The following is an 11,975-nucleotide window of genomic DNA, read 5'->3' on the forward strand; positions in this document are numbered from 1 at the left end:
GGGCTGCCTGCCCACTGGCCACGCCAGCGCTACTCACAGCAGCAGCAAATGAGGGTGCATTTCCTCCCGCTCTCACCACCTCCTAGGGACACCAGGTGCTTGAGTTTGGCCAAGGGGCCAAGGCAAACCTCTGGCAGCAGCTACTGCTGGGGCTGACAGCGGGTACAGAGGTGACAGGGTGGGCCTAGCAGCCAGATGGTCACCTCTGACACTGAGTGCAGGCATGCCCTGCATGGCCGGCCATTTGCACCATGCTGCAGTTCTCCCAGGCCGCACCACATCACGTGCACCTGACTCTCAGCTCCTTCTAGGGGCTATTTCCCTGCCTCTGGAATCTGAGCTGATCGCTTGACTTCTCTGGGCAACAGAGTGCTGGGCCAGTTTCAGCCAGCCCTCAAGAGGCCTTGCACGCTTTCGTGCCCCGAGCTGCATGCGCAGGTCCGTGCTAGCCTGCAAGAGGGTAAAAGTCCGCAGGCACAGCTGCTTCCTCACCCCAGGTGACAGCCAGGCCCAGATGGGCCAGCGAGGCCATCCTAGGTCAGCCCGCTCACCCCTGCTAACTGCAAGGCACAGCGAGCCCAGCCAGAGCAGAGCAGGCAGGCCTGGCCCAGGGTTACAAAACCACCAGCTCACCCACAGCCATGTAAGCAAAAAAGAAAAAAGGGCTATATTTAAAGATCTTGTGGTCTTAAATGTGGGGTGATCTGTCATGCAGCCACAGCTTGCTGAAACCCTTGTGAAACAGGAAAACCAGATGGATTCTTGGGCTGGCACTATAGTGACCCGGCATTTGCAGGGCCGAGGCCCTGTGTGCCCCCGCATCAGCCCCAGCACGCACACCACCGACCTTGGGGGCCTTCCCGGAAGTAGAACTGGTACTTCTTGATGACACGCAGCATGTGCTGGTAGGAATTCCAGGTGTTGTGGGCCACCAGCAGGTCGCTCTGGCCCGGCAGCAGCTTGATGAGGGCGGAGCAGGAGCCCGAGCCCAGGACGTGCTTGGTCCTGGTCTTATTCAGGGCCGGCTCCAGGTCTTCCAGGTCCCCAGAGATCTGCAACAGGCTGAGGGGGCCAGGGCAGGGTTACCACTGCGGCCACAGGTGCCATGTCAAACCCACTCCCCCGAGGAGGGAGCGCAGGCCCTGGGAGCTCGCTGGGCAGTCAGTCTAGGCCACGCGGCCAGGAAGGGGCAGAGCCAGGGCTGGGCCCAGTCATGACTGCCTGTGAGGCGCGTGGCCCTTCACCTACCCTGTCCACACTGGCGTGGCACTTACAGAAACCCCAAGGGTTTGATGGTGAAATTCCCAGTTGGAAAGGCCACACTGCCTTCATAGCTGTCCTCTAGGCCCTTCAGCTGCAGCAGGGTCAGCCGCACCTAGGGAGGGGGCAAAGGGCAGGGGCAGGGGAGGGTGAGGCCTCTCTCCGGGCTCACACCTGCTCCTGCAAGGGAAGGAGCTCCAGGCTGCGGTCCAGACAGAGCAGGAGAGGCCCCTGTCCACCCTCCAGACTCCAGCTAGCCCTGACCACCCCCTTATTCAGCCCCCATCCTTCCATGCCAAGCCCCCCCTTGCCTTTAGTTGAATGTCCCCACCTATGCTGACCTCTCATGACCCTCACTTAAGAGCCCAGCTCAAAACCACCACCTCCAGGAAGCCTCCCATCCTTCCCTGACCCACTGTTGACAGCTTCCTATTCAGGACACCTGTCTCCTGCGGTTGACTTCTCCCATTTTCACTGTTGTTGCTCTGTAACCAGGAGCATCATTTCCATGTCCCCTCTAGGGCTGTGGCCCAAGCCTGCCACACACTGCAGGAAGGATGGATGGATGGATGGATGGATGGATGGACGGATGGACGGACAGGAAGGGCAGTGTGAGAAGCAATTATGTAGATGGAACAGAGAAGGGAGGGAAGAACAAGTGGGATGGACAGGAAGACAGATTCATTCCCTCACTCATTCACCCATTACTCATTCACAAACACTGGACACTTTCTTACAAAGCACTGCTCCGTACCGCCCAGCGCTAGGCACGGAGGATAAGGCAGTAAATGAAGCAGGTGTGGTTTTGCCTTAGCCTCATGGAGCCTCATGGGCCGGCGTCCAGATGAAGACAGACCGAAGGGGCAAAGATATCCAGTACACTGGGGTGGTTGGGTCAGCGGGCACAGGGGATAGGAACAGGGTTCCAGGCCAGGGGGCCCTGGGGTGGAGGTGACACGTTTGTGTGCAGAGGCCAGGGAAGCTGGAGCACAGAGCAAGAAGCCAGCGAGAGATGAGCTGGGGAGGGGCGTGTACAGGGCCTTGAGAACAGGAACACCGTCCCAAGAGAACTAGGTGGCCCAAGTCTCTAGGATAAGTCAACAGATGAACAGGCTGGGAGGCGCCGGGACAGCAGGAGGCAGGCAGGAAAATGCGGCAGGCGAAGGTGGCCAGAGAGACAGATGCTTGGACTGGGGTGGGAGGAAGAACAGAGGGTCGGCAGCCAGACCGGCGAGCATGGACAGGTGACCAAACGGGGAGGGCGGAGAAGCGCAGCTGAGTGACCGAGGGGTAAATGAGGCAGGGAGACAGAGGTCTGCGGTGGCCAGAGGGACAGGCTGTCAACTAGACAGGCGGACGGAGGGGCAGCGATGGCCGAATGGATGGTGGGTGCGTGAAGGACCGGTAAGAGGGCTGAGCCGGTGGGTGAGCGGGCGGGTGGGAAGAAGAACCTGCTCCAGTGAGGTCGTGAGCACGTGGTGAGTAGACAGAGAAAATCTGAGGGAAGCGGTGTGAGCTTGAGCCAGGCTAGGTGAAGGTGCTGTCAGCAGCAGAAGTGACAGCACTTTCAGAGACGGTCTATGGCATGCGCTTTGCAGTTAAACTCTTGAGCTCTTTCAGGAAACCCAGAAATCAGTAACTTCACGGAGGACCTAGAGAACAGCCCAAAGGCAGGGCACCTGCCCGAACTCTCTATCTGCAGCTCACCTGAAGAAAGGAAAACAGGCACTCACTACTCACTCACTGCGCCCAACCCCCCAGGGCTGTTCTAACCCCCCCCAACCCCTTTCACAAGTGCTGTTTTCACCATATCTGATGGAAGCTCTCAGGCCACATTCCTGTGTGCAAGGACACCAGCAGGCCGTCAGCAGCTCCGCCACAGTGGGAAGGCAGAGGGCTGACCGACAGGCTAGGAGGGGTCCGGAGGCCCATCAAGCAACGGGATGGAAGGACGGTGGAAACTGGACAGGTGAGCGGCAGGTGAGGAGGGTGGAGGTTGTGACGGACAGACGCTGGACTCGCCGGGCCAGCTGAGAGGGGACGGGACGGCTGGGAGGGCCCAAGCAGCCTGCCCCCCACACTGAGCGTGGTGGCCGCACCCACCTGGTGCCAGTAAGCGGAGTTCTTGTTCGCCTCCATCTCTGCCTGCATCCACTCCAGGTTGGTCTCCAGGAAGCTCTTGAGCTTCTCGCAGTAACCGACTTCGTACTCAAAGGGGCCGCAGTAATTCACCACCGTGTTCATCCAGTGCATGTAGATGAGCTGCAGGGCCAGCAAGGTGGGCAAAGGTTGGCGTGGGGCGGGCCAGGCTTCCCGCCTGGGGTCTCCCAGCCCACCCCAGGCTCAGGGTCCTCACCCACTTCCAGGTCTCCAAAGAACCGAGGACCCTGGCGAGGCCACCTCTGCACCTTACTCGCACTGGCCCCCTCCCCAGTGACCCCCCCTTCTCTCCTGGCCAGCTCTGACTCCCATTGGGCTTCACGGCGTGGGGGATGGCTTTGGCATTCCAAATCTGTCCCAGAGTACCCCTCTTCTGCACTGGGACCCCATCTATATGAGTAGTCAGTAACGCAGTCAGTCAACTAACACTTACTTGAGCATCTACTATGTCCCAGTGTCCTTGCTGTGCTAGTTCAACCGGCCCTCGAGAGGCCCCTGCACCACCCTGCCCTGCTGCCCATGAACAAGCCTGCTGAGCAACCACGAGCCTGAGCCCACTCGTCCCTGTGACCCCAGCTAAGGAAGAGCTGGCCCCAAACACCTGAACGAGGCCCTCCAAGGCCAGCCTGGCCCGGCTGACCAGCCAGCTGACTGCAGAAGCACCAGTGGGCCCAGCCAAGTATGCCCAGGCCTGACCCAGAACCCCAAAGCCACCCGCTGACATCCTGGCAGGAGAGGAGCTGCTGGTCTCGGGCACCAGCCATGGCCGCCACAGCCAGCACCAAAGGCCACCCAGGGGGGACTCCATTTATAGGAAGCGTCAGAAATAAGCAAACCCACAGAGACAGAAAGTAGATTAATGGTTGCCCGGGGCTCAGGAAAGGGGGGTGTGGAGACAAAGGAGGTGACTGCTAACAGGTTTCTGTCTGGGGTGATAAGGATGTTCTAGAATTAGATAGGGAGGATGGTTGCAGGTCTTTGAGTATCCTAAACAAACCACGAGCTGCACATTTTAGAATGGCGAATTTTACGGCAGATGAGTGTATGGAAAGGCTGAGTGAGTGAATGAAAGAAAGCACCACACTGAGGGGGGTGGGTGCCCCTGGCGGCAGGGGTCAGTACATCAGAAACTCCGCAGGCTGAGGTTTGGGTGCTCGTTGCATCGCTGTGCTTCCTCACTAGGAATACATCAGACATCTCTAAATGCATCAAATAGTACCTAGTGTGATTTTTTTTTTTTCCATAGAAGAATTGGGATGTAGGCCAGTGTGTGTGAGAGAGAGAGAGAGAGAGAGGATTCACCAGAAACACAGTAGGGAGCAGAGCCGGCAGATGGACTGAAATCCACTGCTGAGGGGCACAGCGGGGGTCAGGAGCCGTCTGCCGCGCTGTGAGCCATCTTCCTGCACAGCTGGGGATCGAACTCAGGCCGCAGTGTGACAGCCCTGAGACTCAATCCCTGGGCCACCAGGGAGGCCCCATAGTGTAAATTTTTAAAGAATGCATGAGAGGCTCTGCTCCCCAACCAGATGGGCTGGGAGCAGGAAGCCCACTGTCTAAGGACACCCCCAAGCTCGCTGGGGAGCCCTCCATGGGGCGGGAGCCCAGGGAGCCCGTTTCCCCAGATGGTCTCACCTCCTCAGTCACGGCAGCCTCCACCACGCCTGCGGCGTAGGCCTGCAGGCTGTCATTGTAGTGGCCGTTGGTGTGCAGTTCCAGAAAGGCCCACCTAGAGCGGAGGACAGAGTGCTCCGTCAGCACAGGGACGAGGCAGGGGGCGGGCCGGCTGTCGGCCTGCGCGTGGCCGTCCAGGCGCAGCTGCAAGCGCAACTGAGCAATGAGCTGCGCGTGCTCACTGACGCAGGCCGCTGTCTCTGCACCTCCACCGGGCCCGCCAGCCCAGAGGCCCAGAGGGCACACGGCCTTCTACTGCTAATAGGCACTGACAGACGTCCGACGCAGAGCTGCTCTGCCCTACGCCCCACCCCCAGTAACAGCAGCTGAAGTGCGGGAGGGTATCGCCTGGGCGAGGCACTGTTCCAGCCACTTCCCACCCCCTCACTAGCTCACGTCACCCTCATGCCAACCTGACAATCCTACCAGGCAGGCCCCAGCTTCTCCTACACACAAGAAAGCAGGAAATGGAAGCACAGAGCCAACAGCCCAAATGTCCCTCCTCGCCCTTGATGTGGGCCAGTTCATGTGACTCGCTTTGGCATGTGGGTGGAAGTGACTGTCAGTCACTTCTAAGATGAGCCCCGCTACTGTCACGAGAACTTGGGCCCCAGGAGCAGACCTGCAGCCGAAGCAGTGGTCCGCCAGCCACCCCCACGCTGAGAGCCACAGCCACGAGGCTGGTGGGCTGGCGTTTGAGGCCGCTGGGAGTGGGGCTGGTTTGTTACACAGTGGTGCCCCGGGTACTAGCTGATACCTTGCCAAGGTCACAGAGCCAGGAGAGGGCAGCACCAGGGCTCAATTCCTGGCAGCTCGATGCCCACTCTGCCTCTAAAGTGGCACCTCGCAACCGGCACGTGCATCCGGGTCACTGGAGCAGCTTGCTAGGAGGCAGGAATCAGGGATACCCCAGACTAGGGGTTTCTAACCGCCAGCCTTGCACTGCCCTGGCACGCGCCGACTTTCCACAAAGCACAAAGCCCTGCCAGCCCACCGCCTTGCTTAAAATGACTCCTGCTGACCTTCCTCTCCACTCAAGTGGTGGTTGAGAGAAGCAACCATGATGTGTTCACTGTCTTGCTTGAATGAAGCTGTAGTTCCTAATTTTCTTTGACCTCTTAAGAGTTCTTTGCTCTGTGGCCTTTACTCATCTTCTTCTCCCCGGTTTTCTTTTCATCTTTTCTTATAGGTTGGTGAAACTCTCTGTCCACACATTTGCCTTTGCTTGTTGCTAATATCGAAAACATCACTGTATTCTGATTGATTTTTGCTTTGGGCTTTGTGATATCGAAGACTTGGTATTTGTACAAGCTCTCAATCTTTCCCTTTGTGGGGCTGGATTTAAAAGGATATAAAAATATTATCCAGGCAACTTCTGCAGCCCAGAGGAAAACACTTGTTAAGGGAATTTCTATGAAGAAGACGAGGGTAACAACAGGAAGACCATAATGAGACCCTGAGGAGGCTTGAGGTCACGGGACAGCCAGGCCCAGCCCCAAAGGCTCTCGGGAAGCTGGTGAAAAAGTGACCCAGTAGCTTGGGACAGGAATAGCTCAGCTCTGCCCAGGAAGACACTGCGGGGAGGAAAAGACTCAAAACACCCACACCGACACTCTGGCAAGCGAGCCTCTTCGCATGCCTCTGGTGCCAGACGCTGAGGGTACACGAGGATAATGACATTCGCAGAGTTAGTGGTAGTTGGGGGCATGTGAACTGATGATATGTCAGTAACTGTCATGCCTACGGGAGGCTCCAAATGCCTACGGGAGGCTCCAAGAAGGTATACTCCTGTTGCCTCTGAGCAAAATCTAGGAAGGCTTCACAGAGGCGGTGACAGCTACTCTGATCTTCAAGTTTAAGTAGGAGCTGTCCGGAGTGGGGAGAACAGGGAACGGAGAAGAGGGAAGCCTGAGTTCTGTGTGTTCTGAAGCAAAGACCGTGGGCCATGAAGATGAAGCTGTGGGGCTGTGAGAGGCGCCCTGGTGGGTAACAATAGCCCCCAGGCACTGTGCTAGGCATCGGGCTGTCCTTTGTTTACCTTCCTCTCTAATTCCTACCAAAGACCCGAAGAATTTTATCCTTCCCCACTTTACAGATGTGGGCAGAGAGGCTTGCAGCGGTCAGGTCAGTAACCGAGCTGCCCAAGGGAGAGCTGAAACTATGTGCTCCAGGCTTCTAATTCAACTGGGTTTTGTGGGTTTGGGGTGGCGGGAAGGGTAGGTCTTGTAAAGGAAGATGAGAGCCAAGAATTTAAGGCTGGTGACTCAGTTGTGGAGTCAGATGGGGACACAAAGAGCCTGCAGCAAGATGTGAAGTACCCAGGAGGAGAGGACAAAGGGGCCCTGCACTTACACCCACTCAGGCTTTTCTTGGCCCCCATTGCTCTCTGCCCAGCGCTGCCTCAGGGCAAATCACCTACCTCTCTGGGCCAAAGGCTCGTCTTCCATGAGCCATACACAGCGCCCTCCTCAGAGGGCTACATGCGCAGAGAGAACACACATGTTCCCAGCGAACTAAGAATGTGCCTGTTGTGAGTCTGAGGCGGGACTCTGAGAGTTGGGGACAGGAGGAAGTTTACAAGGCCCAGGATGCACGTTCCCTCAGTATGACAACGCAGGGCTCCAGGGAGACCCACACCACTGCATCAAACTGAAAAACGCCTCAGATCAAACCCTGGTCACCGCTGCGAGGCCAGTGGCTTCCTCCAGAGGAACTAGGCAAAGTGCTGCCCCGCTGGGGGGAGCTAGGAGCCGGGGGACACACAGCAGTTAGGGTGTTCACACCGCCTCAGGAGACCCTTGAACAGACACCTTTCTCATCAGACCCTCCCCAAACAGCCATCCCCGGGGTGTGATGCTAAAGTAGCCCAGACATGTGGGGGTTCTAGAACCCTGGGGTGTAATGCCTTGTGTTGATGAAGCAGCAGAAACAAAGCTTAAAAAGGAGAGGGGGACAGGATAGCCCCATATATAAGAACACACCCCAATATGTATAAATATGTACGGGTGGATGGTTGGTCTATTTATGCACAGAACCTTCTGGAAGAAAAAGTTACAGATGGTTACACATGGAAAGACAGAAGGGGGAACCTTTCATATCCCATCTCACTAGATGAACTGCTAGAATTTTTACCATGCAAAGTTATTTTTCTAGTTAAAAAAGTTTCAAAAGAGGAGTGTGGCGTGGCAGGGCAGTAAGGAGAAGGATGGGGGACGTGACAGTCCCCCCACCACACCCAGGCTGCAGCACTGCAAGTAAGGAGCAATTGTGACTGTCTTTGTTCAAGAGAGCACCCTGCAACCCAAAGGGAAACAGGGTGATGCGGTTTAGGCGGGTTTTGCTCAGTTTGCCTGAGTCCTCAGAAATCCCAGAGAGGTGGGTTTCCACCCACCCCTCCAGAACCCACTCTTGACCAGACTTCGGCGCTGCAGACCCCAAGGCTGATCTCTGAGGAACCCCCCATTGCCTGGGGCCCTAAGCTGTCACAAAATAATTTCTCTCAGCAATTGCCAGCTAGTTACCATCCTCATCGCCCACAGCCACCTGCCGTTAGCAAATGCCACAGGAGATCTGCCCTGCAGACAGGAGACCCAGCACTCCACACTTCCTAGCCCTCCGGGCCTCCGCTTGCTCACCCGTAAAATGGGACGAATCGCCAGCAGATGGCCCAGAAAACCCCTGGCTGCTGTGCAGACTGACAACTTAAGAGAAACTCTTGCCCTGTCCCTGGCCAGAAGAAAATCACCCACAAGAGACTGTCTCCAGCTCCGTGTTCTCGCTAAGGGCTGCCCATGACAGGTCTGGCCGTGTCTCTGTCTGTTTGGCTCTAAAACAACTGATCTCAGATCAGACCAGAAGGATGGAAGTTGATAAATACTGTTTGTTTTTAATGCGCTTGCTTGACAAAACTAAAAAGCTCATGGCAATGGATCCCAAAACTCTTTTATCTTCCTGCAAAATCCACAGGCCACATGTGACCTTATGTCAGGGGTGGCTCATGTCTGAGTCCATACCAGGGTTAGTCCAGACGCGTTGCTTGGGCAAGGCCTTTCCCATGAGACGGGCCCCTTCAGTGTGCCCTGGATGTCCTCCACCCTGGGATACCCCCTTCTCTGTGCCCATCTCCTTTCTCATTCTTGATGTGATTTTTCCAACAACTAGGTCTCATCCAATTTACAGGGTTGGGTTTGGGTTTGTTGGTTGGTGAATTTGGGTTGTTTCGGCTTATGATAAGCTATTTCCTCTTGCTGGTCAGCTACAAATTCTCCCTGTAGGAGAGGAAGTGATTTACACAGAAGGGCTGATGGGAAGGAGGAGACAGTTACAGTAAGGGGAGGGAAGGGCCAGGCTGTAGGGCTCCCTTCCCCACGACCAAGGCCAGAGCCAGACAGGCTACGACCCCCACCTCGGGGGCTCTCTCTATCTCCAGGCACCAAATCTTACTGTCTCTGGTTTCAGGCTCCACGCTGAGTGTGGAACAAAGTCAGATACAGGACAACTGAATGAGGAGAGATTATGAGGGTATGGAATTGTCCCTGAATTCCCAATGGTGAAATCTGAGGAACAGGAGGAGGAGGGAGCCATGGCCCAGGTGTGTGGAGGAGTCACAGCTCGGACCTGTACCCTTTCAAAACTGGGGCAGTCACCCACAAACCTGGCCAGGATACCTTAGATGCCTTTCTTTCATCTCACTCCGAGTTCTCAAGAGTCTGTCTGTCCTTGAGGATTTCGATTTCCCAGGGAAATGTAGATATAGTTTTCCCTCTATCAGCCCCAAGTGCTACCAAACTCAGGGAAAGGAGCATTGAGGACAAGAGCAGAGAATGAGGGCCAGAAAGAAAAGACGCCAGGACGGTGAGGAGAGAGCGAGAAGTACGGAAGAGAACTGGGACCACCCCTCAGGCCTCCGTTTCCCCCACTGTGTAACGAAGCAAAGGCCACCTCCACCTCTCTTTCATTCCTTCTTTCCTTTGGTGCACAGACAGGGTACTTTCCATGATGCCACTGAATCTCCCTTCAAGCCCCATCTTCAGATGAAGAAACAAGCTCAGAGACTGGAGCGATGTGCCAAAGGTCATGCAGCAGAGGAGCTGAGCCAGGAAGAACCGTCCATCCAGCTCAATCAAGGAAGCCTGCGCTCCACTCCTGGTGTCCATTATTGAGCACAACATGGCCTCGAGGGCACGTTGGGCGCAGAAGTCCCTCCCCATGCAGGACCTCACATTGGGTCTCTTCCCTTTGCTGGCATCCAGACAAAGACTAGGCATTCCCTCTTAGTTCTGCAAAGCAGGGACAGTCAGCCACTGGTGGAGTGGGGCCACCAGACTCCAGCGTAGAGGAACTGAGTGTCCCCACAGACTCCAGGCCCACCTGTGGCCCCCTCTCTCTGGAAGCCTTCCCAGATTAGCTCCAAATAACTCCTGGACCTGCACCAAATTCCCTCCCCACAGCCTCCCATCTATCTGATGCCCTCCCAAGTGCCACAACATACCAGAAGGGGGTCTCCTCCAGGTCTGTGTCTCCCCACCACCTACACAAATGAATGTTCACCAGCAGTAGGACGAGACCAGGAGGGCTGTGTAGTTTAGACACTGGTGCAGACTCAGGTTGGGGTGAGAAGACATAGGGCTCCCTAAGATCCCTCAACTCAGTCTGGGGTGGCGGGAGTTCTGACCTCGCTGGGGATAGGAGTTACTGTATCAGCCACTGTCATAGACCTGATGCCACTGGAGGCAATACGACCTGGTGGCAGGGGCTGTGGTCACCGCCGGCTGAAGACAGACTGGTCCCCTGGCCCTGAGGCATTCTGCACTAGCTCTCACCCATGGAGAGAGGCCGCCGGACAACAGACAATCCCCCTCCCGGCTGGTCCCGCGCGAGGCCGGCCCAACCCTTACCCGGTCTCGTGGATGGCGTTGGTGAGGTTGGCCCAGGCCACGGCGTCAGGGTGACGGCCATCCACCAGGCGCAACTGGCCGGTCTCGGTGTCCAGGAGCACCGAGCGGCAGCGGGAGGTGGGAGGCACCGGCCCGTCGGGCCCCCTGTGGCCCTCGGGGGTCGGGACCGCGCCCGTCAGGCCGCTCAGGAATAGCGTGACCAGTAGGGCCAGTACCAGGGCCAGCGCCAGCGCCCGCGTCAGCGCCCGAGCCAGGCGACCGCCGGGAGAGCCGCACATCGGGGCCACCATGACCGCGCCGAGCCGGGCGCCGCAGCCCGGCTCACGTGACCTCACTACGGCACGGTGGGCGTGGCCCTGGGCAGACCGGGAATTGGTGGGCTCCTGGGGAGGCGGAGCCTGGGCCGAGGCTTTCCGGGATGGGCGGGGTCCACGGCACGCCAGGGGCGTGGCGCGTTTTAAAGGGCCCACGCGAAGCCCCTAAGGGCTGCTTCTCCCGGATTTCTCCGTTTTTAAAATCGCTAACCTCTAGAAAAGTTGCAGAAACAGTAGAGTAAATGTCTACCTGCCTGCTAATATCAATCACTTGCTAATAGATAACTTCCATTAATCGATTACTAATTTTTTTTTAGATTTAACGACTATATAAATTTTTTTTTGCTTAACCATTTGAGAATTAATTGAATCATGGCGACATCGCCGTTCTAAGTACTGCACGTGTATCTCAAGAGAAAAAACTAAATTATCCTACGTAGCCACGATGCCTTGAAACACTCGGGAAATTTACCATTTACTTTGTACTATTAATACTACTATCCAGTATAGGGTCTATAGTCCAATTTTTTTTCAATTGTCCCCAAAATGCTTTTTTCTTTTTTTTTTTTATGCAGGGGCCTCTCCTCATATGATACACAAAATGAACTCCAAAATGACGAGGATCAAAAAGTAAAAAATGAAATTCCACGTAAAAGAAATATGAATTCCT

The 11,975-nt window shown here is 56.2% G+C and overlaps 1 protein-coding gene across 1 annotated transcript in view; it reads right to left on the reverse strand.

Annotated features, from left to right (window-relative positions):
* PLBD2 (phospholipase B domain containing 2) overlaps positions 1–11,304 on the reverse strand; it is an 18,701-nt gene extending 7,397 nt beyond the window's left edge. The window contains exons 1-5 of the mRNA XM_004690703.2: positions 10,992–11,304; positions 5,056–5,149; positions 3,364–3,522; positions 1,275–1,375; positions 848–1,062 (exon numbers count right to left, since the gene is read on the reverse strand). Of these exons, the coding sequence (XP_004690760.1) occupies positions 848–1,062; positions 1,275–1,375; positions 3,364–3,522; positions 5,056–5,149; positions 10,992–11,281 (859 nt within the window). The 5' untranslated portion in view covers positions 11,282–11,304. The remainder of the gene's footprint in view (positions 1–847; positions 1,063–1,274; positions 1,376–3,363; positions 3,523–5,055; positions 5,150–10,991) is intronic.
* Positions 11,305–11,975: the final 671 nt, after the last annotated feature.

The sequence above is a fragment of the Condylura cristata genome, unplaced genomic scaffold (assembly GCF_000260355.1).
Source record: "Condylura cristata isolate star-nosed mole 26May11 unplaced genomic scaffold, ConCri1.0 scaffold00029, whole genome shotgun sequence".
Classification (NCBI taxonomy): domain Eukaryota; kingdom Metazoa; phylum Chordata; class Mammalia; order Eulipotyphla; family Talpidae; genus Condylura; species Condylura cristata.